This window comes from Orbicella faveolata, unplaced genomic scaffold (assembly GCF_042242905.1).
Source record: "Orbicella faveolata isolate gen_17 unplaced genomic scaffold, um_ofav_v1 contig_27, whole genome shotgun sequence".
Lineage (NCBI taxonomy): Eukaryota > Metazoa > Cnidaria > Anthozoa > Scleractinia > Merulinidae > Orbicella > Orbicella faveolata.
Genome location: NW_028301555.1, coordinates 3377384 through 3392366, shown reverse-complemented (window position 1 = coordinate 3392366; position 14983 = coordinate 3377384). Strand labels below are relative to the sequence as shown.

The 14983-nt window shown below is 39.4% G+C and overlaps 2 protein-coding genes across 6 annotated transcripts in view; one reads left to right on the top strand and one right to left on the bottom strand.

Moving 5' to 3' along the window:
* The window catches only part of LOC110041943 (uncharacterized), a 69011-nt gene that overhangs the window by 39354 nt on the left and 14674 nt on the right, over positions 1 to 14983 (top strand). For all 5 annotated transcript variants that reach the window (XM_089296432.1, XM_089296434.1, XM_089296433.1 and 2 more), the window contains 4 exons: positions 1320 to 3794; positions 4292 to 4404; positions 5203 to 5258; positions 5649 to 5794. In XM_089296432.1, coding sequence (XP_089152558.1) covers positions 1320 to 3794; positions 4292 to 4404; positions 5203 to 5258; positions 5649 to 5794 — 2790 coding nt within the window. The remainder of the gene's footprint in view (positions 1 to 1319; positions 3795 to 4291; positions 4405 to 5202; positions 5259 to 5648; positions 5795 to 14983) is intronic.
* LOC110041964 (uncharacterized) lies at positions 10884 to 12128 on the bottom strand. Its single transcript, XM_020747286.2, has one exon. It carries the CDS (start codon positions 12126 to 12128, stop codon positions 10884 to 10886), a length of 1245 nt encoding a protein of 414 aa, XP_020602945.2.

The window sequence follows — 14983 nt, the reverse complement described above, 5'->3', positions numbered from 1 at the left end:
TCGCCACAGGGAGGGAGATCCACCAAATTGTAAGCGAAAAACTTATTCTCTGAATCTTCTTCTCTGCTTAGTTATATATCTTTTTATATTTCTCCCCAATTTTCCAAACCATGCCCGCTATTTTGGTGCAGTCTTCAACACGGTTTTCATAAATTCAGACATATATAGGCACAGAATTATCCGAAATGATCAGGGAATGCCTTAGTTTAACTCCAGATGCTTTAGAAAGACATAAATTATACACGCTCATTTTTTCGGCCTTTCTGGGTCATCCAGTTGAAATATATGTCTGGATTTATGAAATCAGTATTAAAGACTAAATCAAGTGTTTTTTTATTTATTTATTTATTAATTTATTATTTATTTATTTATTTCTGCTTTCGCTATGACAGCAGCTTGCAAATCTTACCTAGTATGAAATTTACAGACCTTCTTGCTGCATGTTTCATTTATTTATCTATGTTTTTATTTATTTAATTATCACCCCCCCCCCCCCCCTCCTCCTCCCCTTTTCATTTGGTGTTAAGTTTAGTCCAGGCTACACTCGTCTGAATTTCAGTTCGCGCGGTGACTCTGACAAGGAGCCGACCGAATGAGCGTTCTATAACTGCTGTCTAAAGGAAGTCTGCCCGAGGACATCATTAAGTCCAATGAAGGTGCAAGTCTAACGATTTGTTAGCAAGCGTCGTCCATTATCGTACATTAAAGGGTCTTGAGATGTGTAGACGGGTCGACATTTAGCCCCGCAATAGTAGGCAGTTTACACTGCGGCGATAATGTTGTGCTTGCTTCAGACAGCAGAGAGCTTAAGCCACATCAATTTAGGGCTTAGACGTGCAATGGACTAGGCAATTGTGCAATTCGTCTTTCAATGAAAAGAGGGTAAATTTAGTCTTCCTGGTCTTAAACGTCATACAGGAGAGTTATTTCCTTTATTTGAACCACTATAAGCCTTGTGGAAGGCTAGCTCTAGGACAGAATTGTATCAAGATTATCACTAACAAGTCAAATTCTGTGGCTATGTTTTTGCGAATCCAGACGGATTTATATATTGGGTCTGCTCGACAATTTGGCGGGCCTCTTATGCCGATGACAACCCTTATGAGTAGTTTTCCTTTACCGGAAATTTAACTCGTTCCCTTCATTGGGTTTATACTGTATTATGATAATATACTGTTCCACAGCGTGGCATACGAGTAAAATTTGCAAATCGAGAAGATAGACGAAAGGGAAGTTTATGCATAACCCAGGTCCGCTGCTCTATCTTTAGCACCTCACATGTTCGTATTTTTATGTCTAAAATCTATTCTGTCTTGCAGTGAATGGCAACTATAGCGAATGGTCTAAATTCACCCCTTGTTCAGTATCTTGCGGTAGTGGCACGATGAAGCGCATCAGAAACTGTACCAGTCCCTCACCAAAAAATCGCGGTCGGAGTTGTTCCACTCTTGGAGCTGGGGAAGAAACGAAATCGTGTTTTCTAACGGAGTGTCCCACACATGGAAATTATTCAGAATGGTCAATTTTTAGCAACTGTAGCAAGACCTGCGGCAATGGAATCAAAACAAGGACCCGAAATTGTTCCAATCCCAAACCTAAACACGGAGGTAGAGATTGTTCAAATTTGGGATTAGGACTCGAAGTAAAAGATTGCAATACACAACCATGTCCCATAAACGGAGGCTATAGCAAGTGGACGGAATTTTCTCAATGTACGGTCTCTTGTGGAAGTGGAACGAGGCAAAGAAATCGAAGTTGTTCCAATCCTCAACCCAGGCATGGTGGAAGAAATTGTTCACATTTGGGATCAAGTATAGAAATTGAGATTTGTAACACGAATCTTTGCCCCATACACGGTGGCTTTAGTGAATGGACTATATTTAGCAAATGTACCAAATCGTGCGGAAATGGCACACAGCAGAGAGCTAGAAATTGTTCTAATCCTGAACCGAAGCTCGGTGGAAGAGACTGCTCGAGTTTGGGACCACATACAGAGACGCGTAAATGTAATACTCACCATTGTCCGATAAATGGCGGTTACGCGCAGTGGACGCGATTTAGCCATTGCTCAAGAACGTGTGGAATAGGAATAAAGAAAAGACTGCGTTTTTGTTCTAATCCAAAACCTAAATACGGAGGTAGCAATTGTACAAATCTTGGGGCCGCTGAAGATGTAAAGAATTGTGTTTTGCGTCGGTGGTGCCCTGTGCACGGTGGATTCACCGAGTGGTCGAAATTTAGTGAATGCTCTAGATCATGCGGAGTTGGTATTAAAAACAGAACAAGATATTGCACTAATCCAGTTCCCATGCATGGTGGAAAAGATTGCACAGGAATAGCGATTGAGATTAAAGTTTGTAACTGGGACCCGTGTCCTGTAGACGGGAATTATTCTCCCTGGTCAAAGTTTAGTACTTGTACTAGAACGTGTGCTAACGGCACAATGACAAGGACGCGAAATTGCTCCGATCCTGCTCCGCATTTTAACGGGAAGAATTGTTCGTTCCTAGGACCACCAATCGAAATTAGAAATTGCAACACTTTCCCTTGTCCAATTGATGGGAACTACTCATCGTGGTCCAATTTCAGTGTTTGTAGCAAGAGCTGTGGCAATGGCACCATGGAAAGAAGTAGAAATTGTTCAAGTCCTACGCCAAGACATGGCGGAAAAAATTGCTCACTTTTTGGGCCTGCAAAAGAAGTTAGAGATTGTAACTTATTTCCTTGTCCAGTCCATGGCAATTTTTCTTCTTGGTCAATATTCACTGTCTGTAGCAAGAGTTGTGGAAATGGGACAAAAACAAGGTCAAGAAATTGTTCAAATCCTACTCCAGAACATGGAGGCAAAAACTGTTCTTTAATAGGGCCCTTAATAGAAGTGCGTAATTGTAATGTGTTTTCATGTCCAATTCATGGAAACTACTCGTCTTGGTCAAACTTTAGTGCTTGTAGCGAAAGCTGTGGAAATGGTACAATGACGCGATACAGGAATTGTACTGAACCTGAACCACAGTACAATGGAAACAACTGCTCTTCATTTGGACCTTCAATAGACATCCGGTCGTGTAACGTTTTTCCTTGTCCTGTTGACGGTGGGTATTCATCGTGGGGAAATTTTACAGAATGTACGTTATCATGTGGCATTGGTACTATGTTCAGAACTAGAAACTGCTCGAATCCTGTGCCTCAGTTGGGGGGTAAGAATTGCTCTAAAATAGGACCAGCGATGGAGGTAAAAACGTGCAATGAGCGTCCTTGTCCAATAGATGGTGGTTATTCATCATGGTCTGAGTTTAGCCAATGTTCCAAGAGTTGTGGTAATGGCACTGCTCGGAGAACGAGACAGTGTTCTAATCCTGTGCCTCAGTTTGGGGGTCAAAACTGCTCCAAGTTCGGCTCGGATATCGATTTGCAACAGTGCCACTTGAGGCCATGTCCTATTGATGGAGGTTACGGTGAGTGGTCTAACTACACTGAATGTACACAATCGTGTAATGGGGGTACACAAAAAAGATCTCGACAATGTAACGAGCCTGCTCCGAAACATGGTGGCCGAAATTGCTCGAGTCTTGGTCCCGAAACTGACCAGCAACCGTGTAACACCTTCCCGTGCCCCATTCATGGTGGATACAGCGAGTGGACTGGTTTCGAGTCTTGCACGCGTACCTGTGGGGGAGGCATGCTGATTAGACGACGAAATTGCACCAATCCCCCTCCTGCCCACGGTGGACGGGATTGCATCAGTCTGGGTCCAAGTACGGAGTCCATCGCATGCAATACTCAAAAATGCCCAGGTTAGTTGTATGATTCTTTAGTAATATCAGGTTGTTTAAGTTTATCAAACAACAACTTTGCTGAACAAAAGGTTTAGAGAATTAGTCCAATAGCTCTGAATATGTACCATACATATCTATTTTATTTTAGCCATTTTCTACACTGACAAAGTAAACCGTAACAGAGAAATTTTCCTCTTTATTTTCGGACTTCAACATCACGTGTCATGTCTTTGCTAGTACATAACCTTGTAGAACTAATTTGTAAATCACAGAACATCGCAAATAAAGTCTGTAGATGAGTAATGTCAGTGCGTGGTATACGATTAGAAGAGAACTGAGCTAGTACTTTCAGAAACCGTCCGTAGCTTTGTGTTAGTATCCTTTTTGCATTTTTGAATTAGTTGATCTTTACTTTCTTTAATGTATCGGGCGTTTTAGAAAAGAAAACGTATTCGATCATAAAGTCAAACAAGGCCATTCCAGAACTAATGAAAATCAAATTCTTGATTCTACAGATATTGTGTTCAAAGTAACAGTAAATCTTACGTCAGAGAAGTGGGATAAGAGTCTGGCAACTGGAAAGAGCAATGGAAAGAGGGACCTCCTGATCCTGAAAATTCAGTCTGCGGTGAGCAAGAGGATTATGTTAGGCTACATGTATGTCCTTGAAAATGTTTCACGTTATGTCTCGCCTTTTCAAATTAACACAGGGAATGCTGACAATCTTTTAACACCTACAAGGCCCACGTTTGATGCGAAAGTCTCTTGCCGAACACCGAGAAAGTTTTATATCCACTGTGCGTACTTTTTAGCCAATTATTTTACATCAGATTCGCGCTGTTATTGCACCATGTTTAAAACAGTCAGAAACCTATATAAATCTGTTATAACACCCGACATAGTTCGGAAATCAAACTCAATCGAACTCAACCCGTGGATTGAATTAGATTCTGGTGGGCAGTCGAACGAAATCGAACACCGAACTTTGTGTGACTTTGATTTCCGAACCAATCGAATAAATCGAATAAATCGAATAAATCGACCCCAGTCGAACTCAATCCATAACATTATGTTCGATTAAATTCGGCCACCGAACTCAGTCGAACACAATCCAATGGATTACGTGCGATTGTGCCAGTTCGGTGAATAAACTCACTTCAACAAAGATCGTGTTATTTGGTCTCACAAATACGAAAAGCACATCTTCCACCGACTTAACCCGAGCCACGAAAAACGTGTTATTGATTTTTAACACTGGTTTTACAAAAGTCTAGAGTTCTCGGAAATGAAACGTTTGATCGAGTTCCATTGCTTATTTATTTTTGAGTGAGTTCAATTGAGTTCGATTGACTATGCCGGGATAAGGTTATTCTGGGATTAATTAGCCAATCATAAAAGGACAGCAAACAGTTTCTTTCTTTGCTAGGTTGGAGATATCATGGGTGAGAATGCGGTGTCCGCTGTCGGGAATTTTTCCTTTAGGTAAGGAGTAAAGTAATTTTTTTCGTTTTAATGATTAGGGCGAAGTCAGTGAGGTTTGGCATTTTTTGTTAAAATGTGTTCTCGTGAAAAATTGTTTCTTCGGAGGCACGTCAAACTTAGCTGGTTTCCATTCGGGCCCCTAATCCTGATCAAATTTGAATTTAGAGTTGTTGATTTTTGCGAAAGGAGGAAAACCGGATAACTCGGAGAAAAACCCGTGGAGCAAGGCGAGAACCATCAACAAACTCATGGCACCGGGCCGGAATCGAACCCGGGCCACATTGACGGAGAGCGCTCTCACCACTGCGCCATCCCTGCTCTCCAAAATGGCACATTTACCACGTTTCATCAAGTTCCTCCTTTTCATCTCAATTTTCTTATCTCTTCAAGGCAGGGAAGCGTCATTGCCGATTTCTCCGTCAGTCTTCTTCACCGTTATTATCATGGAATCACTCGACTTCAAGATGCCATCAACATGGAAGGCAAAATAGAAGAGACACTTCCAGTTTCACTTATAAATTTCACCTCAACAGATGGTAAGCCCTACTTTCTCTCAGTTATCGGCTGGTTATTCCCTTAAGACAATAGCCCATTTCCGAGTTGCTTTCAGCCTCTCTGTCAAAGCCAGGCCTGGTGCACAACCATTCATATGAAAATGAGTTTGATTTGCGTGCGAATGAAATCTCCTTTTCATACGAAAGGATGGGCACTAAGACTCGCTTTGAGAAAGAGGCTAAAGGTATTTCGGAAATGGCCTATTAGATGAGGAACAGACATTTTGTTCAGGTTAACCTGTTGAGAGTGATTCATCGTTTTTTTTTTCTTTTTTAATCCGTGATGAATCTTTGCTATTTATTTGTTTTTTGTTGAAAGTTTCTCGCTCTCACAATGGATCGTTGCTTTAATCGATTGCGGGGACAGAGCTTCCGTTTACTTCTAGCCATCTAAACAATACATTCGAGTCTATGCAAAGAAAAAGAGCACAAATAGACACATCTGGCACTTAATTAATTCGGTTAAAAGACGCTATATAGCTGACATGGCCAGTCCCATGAAAATGATATAAGAACATCTGTAGTTGTATGAAGATAATGAGACGAGCAGTAAAACCCCAATCCCGAAAGAAAATCTGAACATCACGTCTTGACGGTGAAATCCTTTACGTTTTACAATGCAAAATAAAACAATCATGCTTGACTGTTGAGTATATTCAGCACATATTCAAACTAAAACATGTCAGTGACTACCTACGGAATAGCTTTTCAATATTAAGAACATCATATTGCATCAGAAAAAATCGATAGGTTGGTTTTTTAAGTCTATGTGATGGAAAATTACAGCGGTTGACATTTTTTGAGGGGGCGTGAGGCTAAGTGTCGGTTTCTGTGCATGTTTTTAACTCTTTCAAGTCGATGCTATATTCACGCATCAGACCGCTCTTTCTTTGAGTATACCGGTGCTATAAACCCACGCGGGATGTCGAGAGAACACGAAAATAGCTTGTAAATCACTCGCCTAACGACTTGCGATTGTTTTAAATAAAAACTACTGCTTGAAGGCTTGATGGGAAACAAATTCATTTATCGTGTTATGCACTGAGCTTAATTAAACAAAACTATAAGCTCAATGTTAGCTCTACAGAAATGTACAAGTGAATATATGAAAGATCATATATTTGAACGGCGGCGAAAGATATGAAGACATGATTGATCAATCATGTCGTCATATCTGGCTACCCGCGCTCTAGTTGGTCAATCAAGAACTGCCAAGCCTCAGGACCAGATACTGCAAGCTCGCCGGCTTGTTACAATTCTGGTTTCACCTATAACCAAAATATAATGCAGGAAAATCAAATCCCTTAAAGTCTTATCGATGCCAAATAATCATCGTAGTCTATCTTTCGAGGGGACATTTCTTCAAATTATTGATGCGTTTCTAGTTCGTCACCACGGCCAATTTTTGGCGTGATGATCTCAATGTCATCTTCACTTCTGTTGTAGCCGAAGACTTAATGAGTTCCATACATCATATCCAACGGCTCAGTTCCGCTTTCTCTGGTCCTTAACGCTGTAGGTTCTTTTTTCTGTCATGATCATTTGAGTTTGAGCAGTCATTTGAGCAGTGTTAGTCCTTTTCCAAGTCAACTAAATTAGCGCCAATTGCCAGGACTGCATGACTATCATTTTCAGAGGTTTTATCGTGTACAGGATTTTCCCCTTCCCATGATTGTTGTACCTGTGTCTTTTTGGATGTGCCGTTGGATGTATTTGAAGAAACGGGCATTTTTTGTGTGGTGGTAGTGTTGTCGTCATCGAAATTAGCGCCATGAGGACTGATGATCTCTGGATTGTGTTTGTCGTTCGGATGGGCTTCATTTTCCTTCTCGGAATTCTTTTCCTGTCCCTCGCCTTCTTGTGCATTCTGCTGTCCCACAGCACCGCTTCCTGTGTGCTTCACAACAGAACAGACCACAGGCGAGGCTTCTTTATTTGTTAAATCAAGAAGTTTCAAATCCTTATCGAACCACGAGTTTCAAGAGTTATATCGATAAAGTATGTGCAGTTAAGATTGTTTCTGCTCTATAACAGCTAAACTCACTGACTTGAAAATGGTGGTTTACTAAGATAGAAAAAAAAACCCAATGAGATGGTAACAAACCATAAAGGAACAAGGATGGTCAAGGATGGAGAAGATTAACATGGATTTCAAACGGTGATTTTGAAGATCAGATTCTAGCAAAACTTGTTATTTTAGTACAATTTTAACACTGCTGTTGTTAACAATGGTCTCCGTCCAGCCATATTTACTGCAGACAAATGGCTCGTTTCCATTGCGTTCGTCTGAGTCACAGGGGATGTTTAATTTGGGTCAGATCTGTCAAAATTTCGAGGCAAAAATTTAAAAGCCAGCTTAACGTCATCAACCCGTGCAGCTGTTTTCTAATAAAGCAGGCTGTTTCAGCCAATCAAAGCGCGCGTCATATGGAAACTTTATTTTACATCGTTATATCAACGCAATTCCCTCAATAGTGCGTTTTAACATACGGGAACCTTGTCCAAAATGAAAAGGAAAATTCTGATTGGTTCCCTGAGCTAACGAATTATGCAATGCAAGCGCTAAGATAAAACCCTTGCTATTTATTTTGACATTTCTTTTCTTCAAAATATTACACTAAGGGGAAATGTTTTTAAGTACAAAGCTTTAGCATACATACATACATACATACATACATACATACATACATACATACATACATACATACATACATACATACATACATACATACATACATACATACATACATACATACATACATACATACAACCTTTATTTATGCACGATAAAAGACGTCAAAGCTAACAAGCTTGTGGGGTCGTGTACTAATAAGATACATAAAATTTGAGTTAAACTTTCACAGAAGCAACCTAAACGAAAAAGGAAATAAAAAAGAATACACAACTTTTCAGCGTGCGTTTGCCGAGATGGGGATGCATTAATTGATAAACAGAGTTTTAAAGCAGCCATTATGAGAGATACTTTATCGGAAGACAAGCGCAATGTCAACGTAGTGTCCAATTTTTTTTTGGAGGGAACGAAATCAAAACTGCTACTTCATACCATGAATGTAATGATATTCTAGACACCCATATTTCAGCGTAAAATTATCGAACGTCCAATTCGGAAGACCCCATATATTACTTGCAAACAATTAGGGACGCTTTTAATTGCAGACAAAAAGTGTGTCTGAAAAAAAGCGTCCGAAATTTTTAACTGTCCGAAATATTTACAGTACAGTAAAAAAAACTTTGAAGTAGCTCCAAAGCTCTTTGTTTTCCTTTATGCCGCGCCTTATAAAAAGAACTCCAGTTGACGCACTGCTTGACACGCCGCTTGACATGTGCATACGCAACGGTTTGATAGAATTTGGGTGATTTTCTCGTCGGTGTATTGGTAAAACCTTGAGGCTGCGGTAAAACTATCATTTCCGCAGATTTTGTCTCAGTCTAATTGGCGTTTTGTAGGCGTACTTTACTTAAGTTATGTTTCAACAAAGTGTAGGAAATTGTTATCGGAAATTTATCCGAAATGAGATAAAAAGAAAAAAGAAAAAATAGAAAAAATAGAACGTCGAAATTTTAACGTCCAAACTTTTTTGCAAGTAATGTATACCGCATACCCTAAACCCCCGGTAAACACTGCTTAGTAGTTAACCGGCGTAAAACCTTTGCCATGGAAAATAAAAGATCGCGTGTTATGTCGGGACATAGTATCTGAACCTGAGGTTTGTCAATTCTATTGACCAAACGGAGCGCGCGTAATATCTTAGTTATTTTAAGATATAGAAATAGTGCATTAAATGGACATTTAATCAGTCAAATTATAAATATGGTTTGATAACATAGCTGATGATTGTTCAACTTTTACACTGCTGAAAGCTGCCATTTACGGCTATCAGAAGTTATCGAAAGTTAAGAGAGTTGCTCTGTCGTTGATTATACTTTCTTTGTTTTGATTTATTTTCAAGAAATTTACATGTGCTCTATTTTGAAGCAGGTAGTGAGGTAAAAACAATTATTTCGAATTATCTTTGTGCACTTGTTAATCTTTCATGAACCTAAGACTGAAGGAGATTGTCATCTCCGACTGCAATTCGTTTTACTAATGGCAAACGTGCTGTATTAACGGTGAAGGTCCGCTTGAAATATGATGAAACTTTATGAATTTCGCAGGGTTGAGACACGAAGCGTCTGAAGTACTCAGTCGAAAATAGCGATAATCAGTTGTTTGTGACAGCGAAAGGCTTTTCAACTATATATCCACAATTTCAAATGTAACAATCCCACTTGAGCGTTTTTTTGTGCGTCTATTTTAAATTACGTAAAGAGCGGCTTCAAACACTTACGGATACAAGGATTTTTCTACTGACACTCTGAACTACACCCTTGCCGCCGACAATTAAATAAGCAAGTTTACGCAAGTACGGACATCGTCTGTTTGTTGAATCGCTTTAAAAAATATTTTGGATATCTGGTATTTCCTCTCGGTAAATTGCTTTTAAGTAATTTTGCTGCCATTGTTCTTCCATAATACTCATCAATCATACATTTATTTTCTACATTACTTACACGCAAATGTTTCTGTGAATTGACCAGAGTTCTTAAGTAAAATATACGTTCAAAACCGGTCAATCGTACTATTTTATAGAGCAACTCCAATTGCCGCAATTATGTGATAAAAAGGTCACTGCTCACTGGCTTGTCAAAATCCTAGTTTCGTCTATCCCAAGAGTATACTTTAGCAAAATCCAAAGTCTGCCAAATAATCATCGCAATCTGTTTCGAAGGGACATTTCTTTAAATTCTTGCTGCGTTTCTAGTCTGCTAGCGCGGCCAATTTTTTTGTGAGATGCTTTCAATCTCATCTTCACTTCTGTTCTAGCCGAATACTTTATCGATCAGTTCTACAGATCACGTTCAACGGTTTATCTCCGCTTTCTCTGATCCTACATCAGGCTGCAGGTTCTTCTTTCTGTCATGTTCGTTTGAGTTTTCACTCCGAGTGGTGTCAGTCCTTTTCCAAGTCAGCAAGAATAGGGCCAATTACCAGGACTGCAGGATTATCATCTCAAGTGTTATTTTTTTCGTGTGCAGGATTTTCCCCTCCCCATGCAAGTTGTACCTGTCTCTTCTTGGATGTACTGTTGGATGCATTTGAAGAAACGAGCATGTCTCGTGTAGCGGTAGTGTTTTTGTCATCGAAATTAACGCCATGAGGACTGATGATCTGAGGATTATCTTCATGGTTGTCGTTCGGGTGGACTTCATTTTCATTCTCGGAATTCCGTTCTTGCCCCTCGCCTTGTTGTCCATTTTCCTGTCCCACAGCATTGCGTCGCGATGCAAAGAGTCTCCGATGGAATTCTTCCGCTTCCTGTAAATTTTTCCTTAAAAACAACTCAACAAATGCAACTCGAAATTGCCTCTTCTTTATGGTGTAAATGACCGGGTTAAGAAATGAATTGATCAACACCGCCACCAGACTAAGATGACGAACTAATGTTTTAACATCCGATGAAAATTTTTCACTGAAAATAATCCATATAACAAATATGAAACTCAACGGAAAAAAGAAACACAAAAAAATTGTCACTAGTATCATCGTAGTGAGTTTTAAGGCTTTCTTCTCCAGTAAAAATTTTGCTCTGGCCTCAGCGGAAACTTGCTGTGAAAGAATTTGCTTTTCATGACGCCGGGCTTCCTTATAAACGAGAATTTGAAATACAATGATTGAAGTAATGGCTGTTAGTAAGAGAGAAAATGCTATGAACCGTGAATACAATGCAATGAGGAGGTATAAGGCGGCTGCAATCCAGGCCAGAGCAGAGCAAAACATGACGCGAACTTTAGTGATGACAGAAGCGTGAGTGAAGGTGTGTTTAATGGCAAAATATCGCTCTCCGTTGATTAGAACCAAGTGAAACAACGACGCCCAGCAGGAAATTACGAGGTGGACAGTAAATGCCAAATCAATGTCACAGAATTCGTGAAAATCTTTACCTTGTAGAAGGAAAATTGTAATTGCTATGTGAAGAGGTTGTGCAACAAGCCCAACTATCAGATCGGTAAGCGCCAAACAAGCCAACAGAATATTAGGATGCGTTTGAAGTCGTCGTCTGGTTTTCACGGCAACCATAACCAAAGCGTTCAATAAAATGGTAAAAGGACAAACGGCCAACTCCAGGACAGCAGCTGCGACAAGCAAGCAGTAAGATAATTTGGTAGAACGATATCGCAAAGGAACCGATTTGAAAAGCAAGTTTCTACAATCATTTTCACTCCCGATCGATGAATACTGTTCAGAGAGATTCATGCTTGTTTTTTTTTTTTTTTAACAAACCGCGAGTGAAAATCTGCTGTTAGTTTGTTTCTTGCAGAAAGTGTCCCGTTCTGACAATATATCGTTGCGTCGCACACTTGCAGCGGAACAGCTATATATAGACGGTTTGATAGAAGAGCGTTTTGTTTAGAAGAATAGCTCATATTTACGACTATCAGAAGATTCTCGCCATCGAAAATTATTGAAATTTTTACGAGGCTTTGCTGTGATTGGTTATCAAAAATCATTTTTCCATTCTCTCGTCCAGTGAGTGATAATTTTGTGAACAATTTTCCGTTTACATCTGATCTTGTAAGACAATACACTAGTTTTTCCAGAGAGATACGCGAAAGAAGCACTTGGCTTTTACACATTTTTCCCAAGTTGAGTACACGCCTTAGAGCGTATCATCGATACCACAAAGTGAATTTTATCGACGAGGTCAGTCGCCTGAAAATGATTCGGAGAACTTTGTTAGTTATATAACGAAGATAAGACTTATCCAAAGTCCAATCATTACTTCCTGATGGCAAAAACCTTTTCGATTTACAATTAAAATTAAGGCAATAACAAGTAATTACTTGATTTATTTAGTGTACAGTCAAACTGCAACGTTCTAATGGCTACATTTGGAGAACAAATTTATACATCGGCAGAATTCGAAATATCGGTCTCTCAAGTCTACGAGATATTAAACCCCGCAGGATTACTTTTTGAGGGTACGGTTTCTGAACATGTTTGGAACTCTTTCAAATTGTTTGTATATAACAGGAATAATGCTTCTCAAACGTACTAATAGTTCATCAAGTTTAAACAAAGGAAATAATGACCGTGACGTTGTTTGGATATCTAATCTAAATTAGCATAGCTTTTTTCGATTTTATTTCACCTTTTTCTCTTAAGTGTTAGTTTTGATTGAGAGGGTACCTCAAACACTCAAGACAGTGTTTGACCACGTTTCCAAACACCTCGAAGTTCATCAAAAATACTCCGCTGCGCGCTCAAGTTATTTTCAACTCTCTTCTCGGCGTTTGGAAATATAGTCAAACACCGTCTTTCGTGTTTGATATATTCCATCCATTTCATATTAAATCATTCAAATTATAATTGAGGTTTGGAAGAGGAGTGGTTGATTTGGTTCTGGTGGAATACTGTTAATAGCTACTATTTTCAGCTATCGGAAGATTCTAGGAATTCCATGGGAAGGTAAATTCTGAAGAGCTGTTCTGTGATTGGTTTGTCAGAAAAGCATTGGTTTGTTATTGCTCATTGAAAATCTTCAGTGAACACGCGCACATGGAAAATCGTGAAGTCCAAAAGGTCTAACCATTTTTGCCATAGCTGCCAGTAGCTAGGCAGCTTTAAGTATTTAGCTGTTATAAAGCACAAACAATTTTAACTTCATTTACTTTATAGATATAATTCTTGAAACTTGGGGCACGATAAAGATTCGAGATTTCTTGATATCGTTATATCAGCGCAATTCTCTCAATACTGTGTTTTATCATATGGCAATCTTGTACAAGATGAACAAGGAAAATTCTGGTTGGTTCCCTGAGCGAACGAAATTTTGCCATGCGTGCCCCTTAGATAAACCGCTCACGATTTGGTTTTGACAATTTTCTCTTTAAAAAATATATATATCGCACAAAAGGGAAGTATTTTCAAGTACAAATCTTTTTTTCTCGATATTGAGCGAAAAATTAGAGTTTAGCTTTGACAAGAGCGATCTGAAAAAAAAAATACACAACTTTTGAGCGTGCGTTTACCGAGAATGAATCGTGGGAACGCACTGATTGATTGGCAGAGTTTTAAAGGAGCCATTGTGAGAGATACTTTATCGAACAACTCGGCAATTTTGACGCAGTATCCAATTTCTTTTTTGGAAGGAATAAATTCGGAACTGTTACTTCATACCATGAATTTAACAATCTTCTAGACACCCATATTTCAGCGAAAAGTTACCAAACAAATAAGTAATAAATTAAAATATTCAGAGAGAAAGCCACATCAGCCCTAATGGGTTTTCAAGGGGGACCTCTATACCTTGGCTGAATTAGAATCTGGAGATGGTGGTTTTTGTGGAGGAAGGAAAACCGGAGAGCCCGGTGAAAAACCCCTCGGAGCAAGGCGAGAACCGACAACAAACTCAACCACATATGGCACCAGGCCGAAATTGAACCCGGTTCAAATTAGTGGGAGGCAAGCGCTCTCACCACTACGCCATGATAGCATTATAAGTCGGTCGACTGCGTGAAAATTTGGTAATTTGCCGAGATCATTTTTGTTTTTTCTAACAGTTGTAAAATAGAATACACAGCAAATAAAACGAGGTTTAATTCGCTATCCAATTGTGATGATTCTGGCTAAACCATGCATAAAAACTAACTGTTCATTGTTTACCTACGGGTCAACTCTAATCTTCTCCTCAACTTTTTGCGTTTCAAAAACAAGATCGATGCAGATTGTCGGGAAAATGTTCAGAACTCTTTCAACAAGAGCGAAGAAGCTCATTTTTAATTACGTTATGTACGTCTAATTTCCACTGTCGTGGCGCTCAAAAATGTTGACATTTTGTTTCCAAAGTTCAGCCTAAAAATTTAAACATTTCACGACGAAGCAATGCAGACAGCTGCAGACGCCTCGATTCGAAAACAAAAGCTCATTGCATTTCCGTTTTCTTGTCTGATTCGCTAATGGCTTTTCCCCAGCTAAAGCATCCCCTAAACAAAGCTGTTTGACCATCATTACCAGGTTTTAAGTTTTCTTTTAAAAACACATTTCTCTGCGCTTGATTTCTCTGTGCCATAATGAGCGAAGAAAGGTTTCAACGAAAATCTTTTTTTATA

What these genes read in the sequence shown, in the direction of transcription:
- LOC110041964 (XM_020747286.2), bottom strand. Translation starts at nt 12,128, where the DNA reads ATGAATCTCTCTGAACAGTATTCATCGATCGGGAGTGAAAATGATTGT.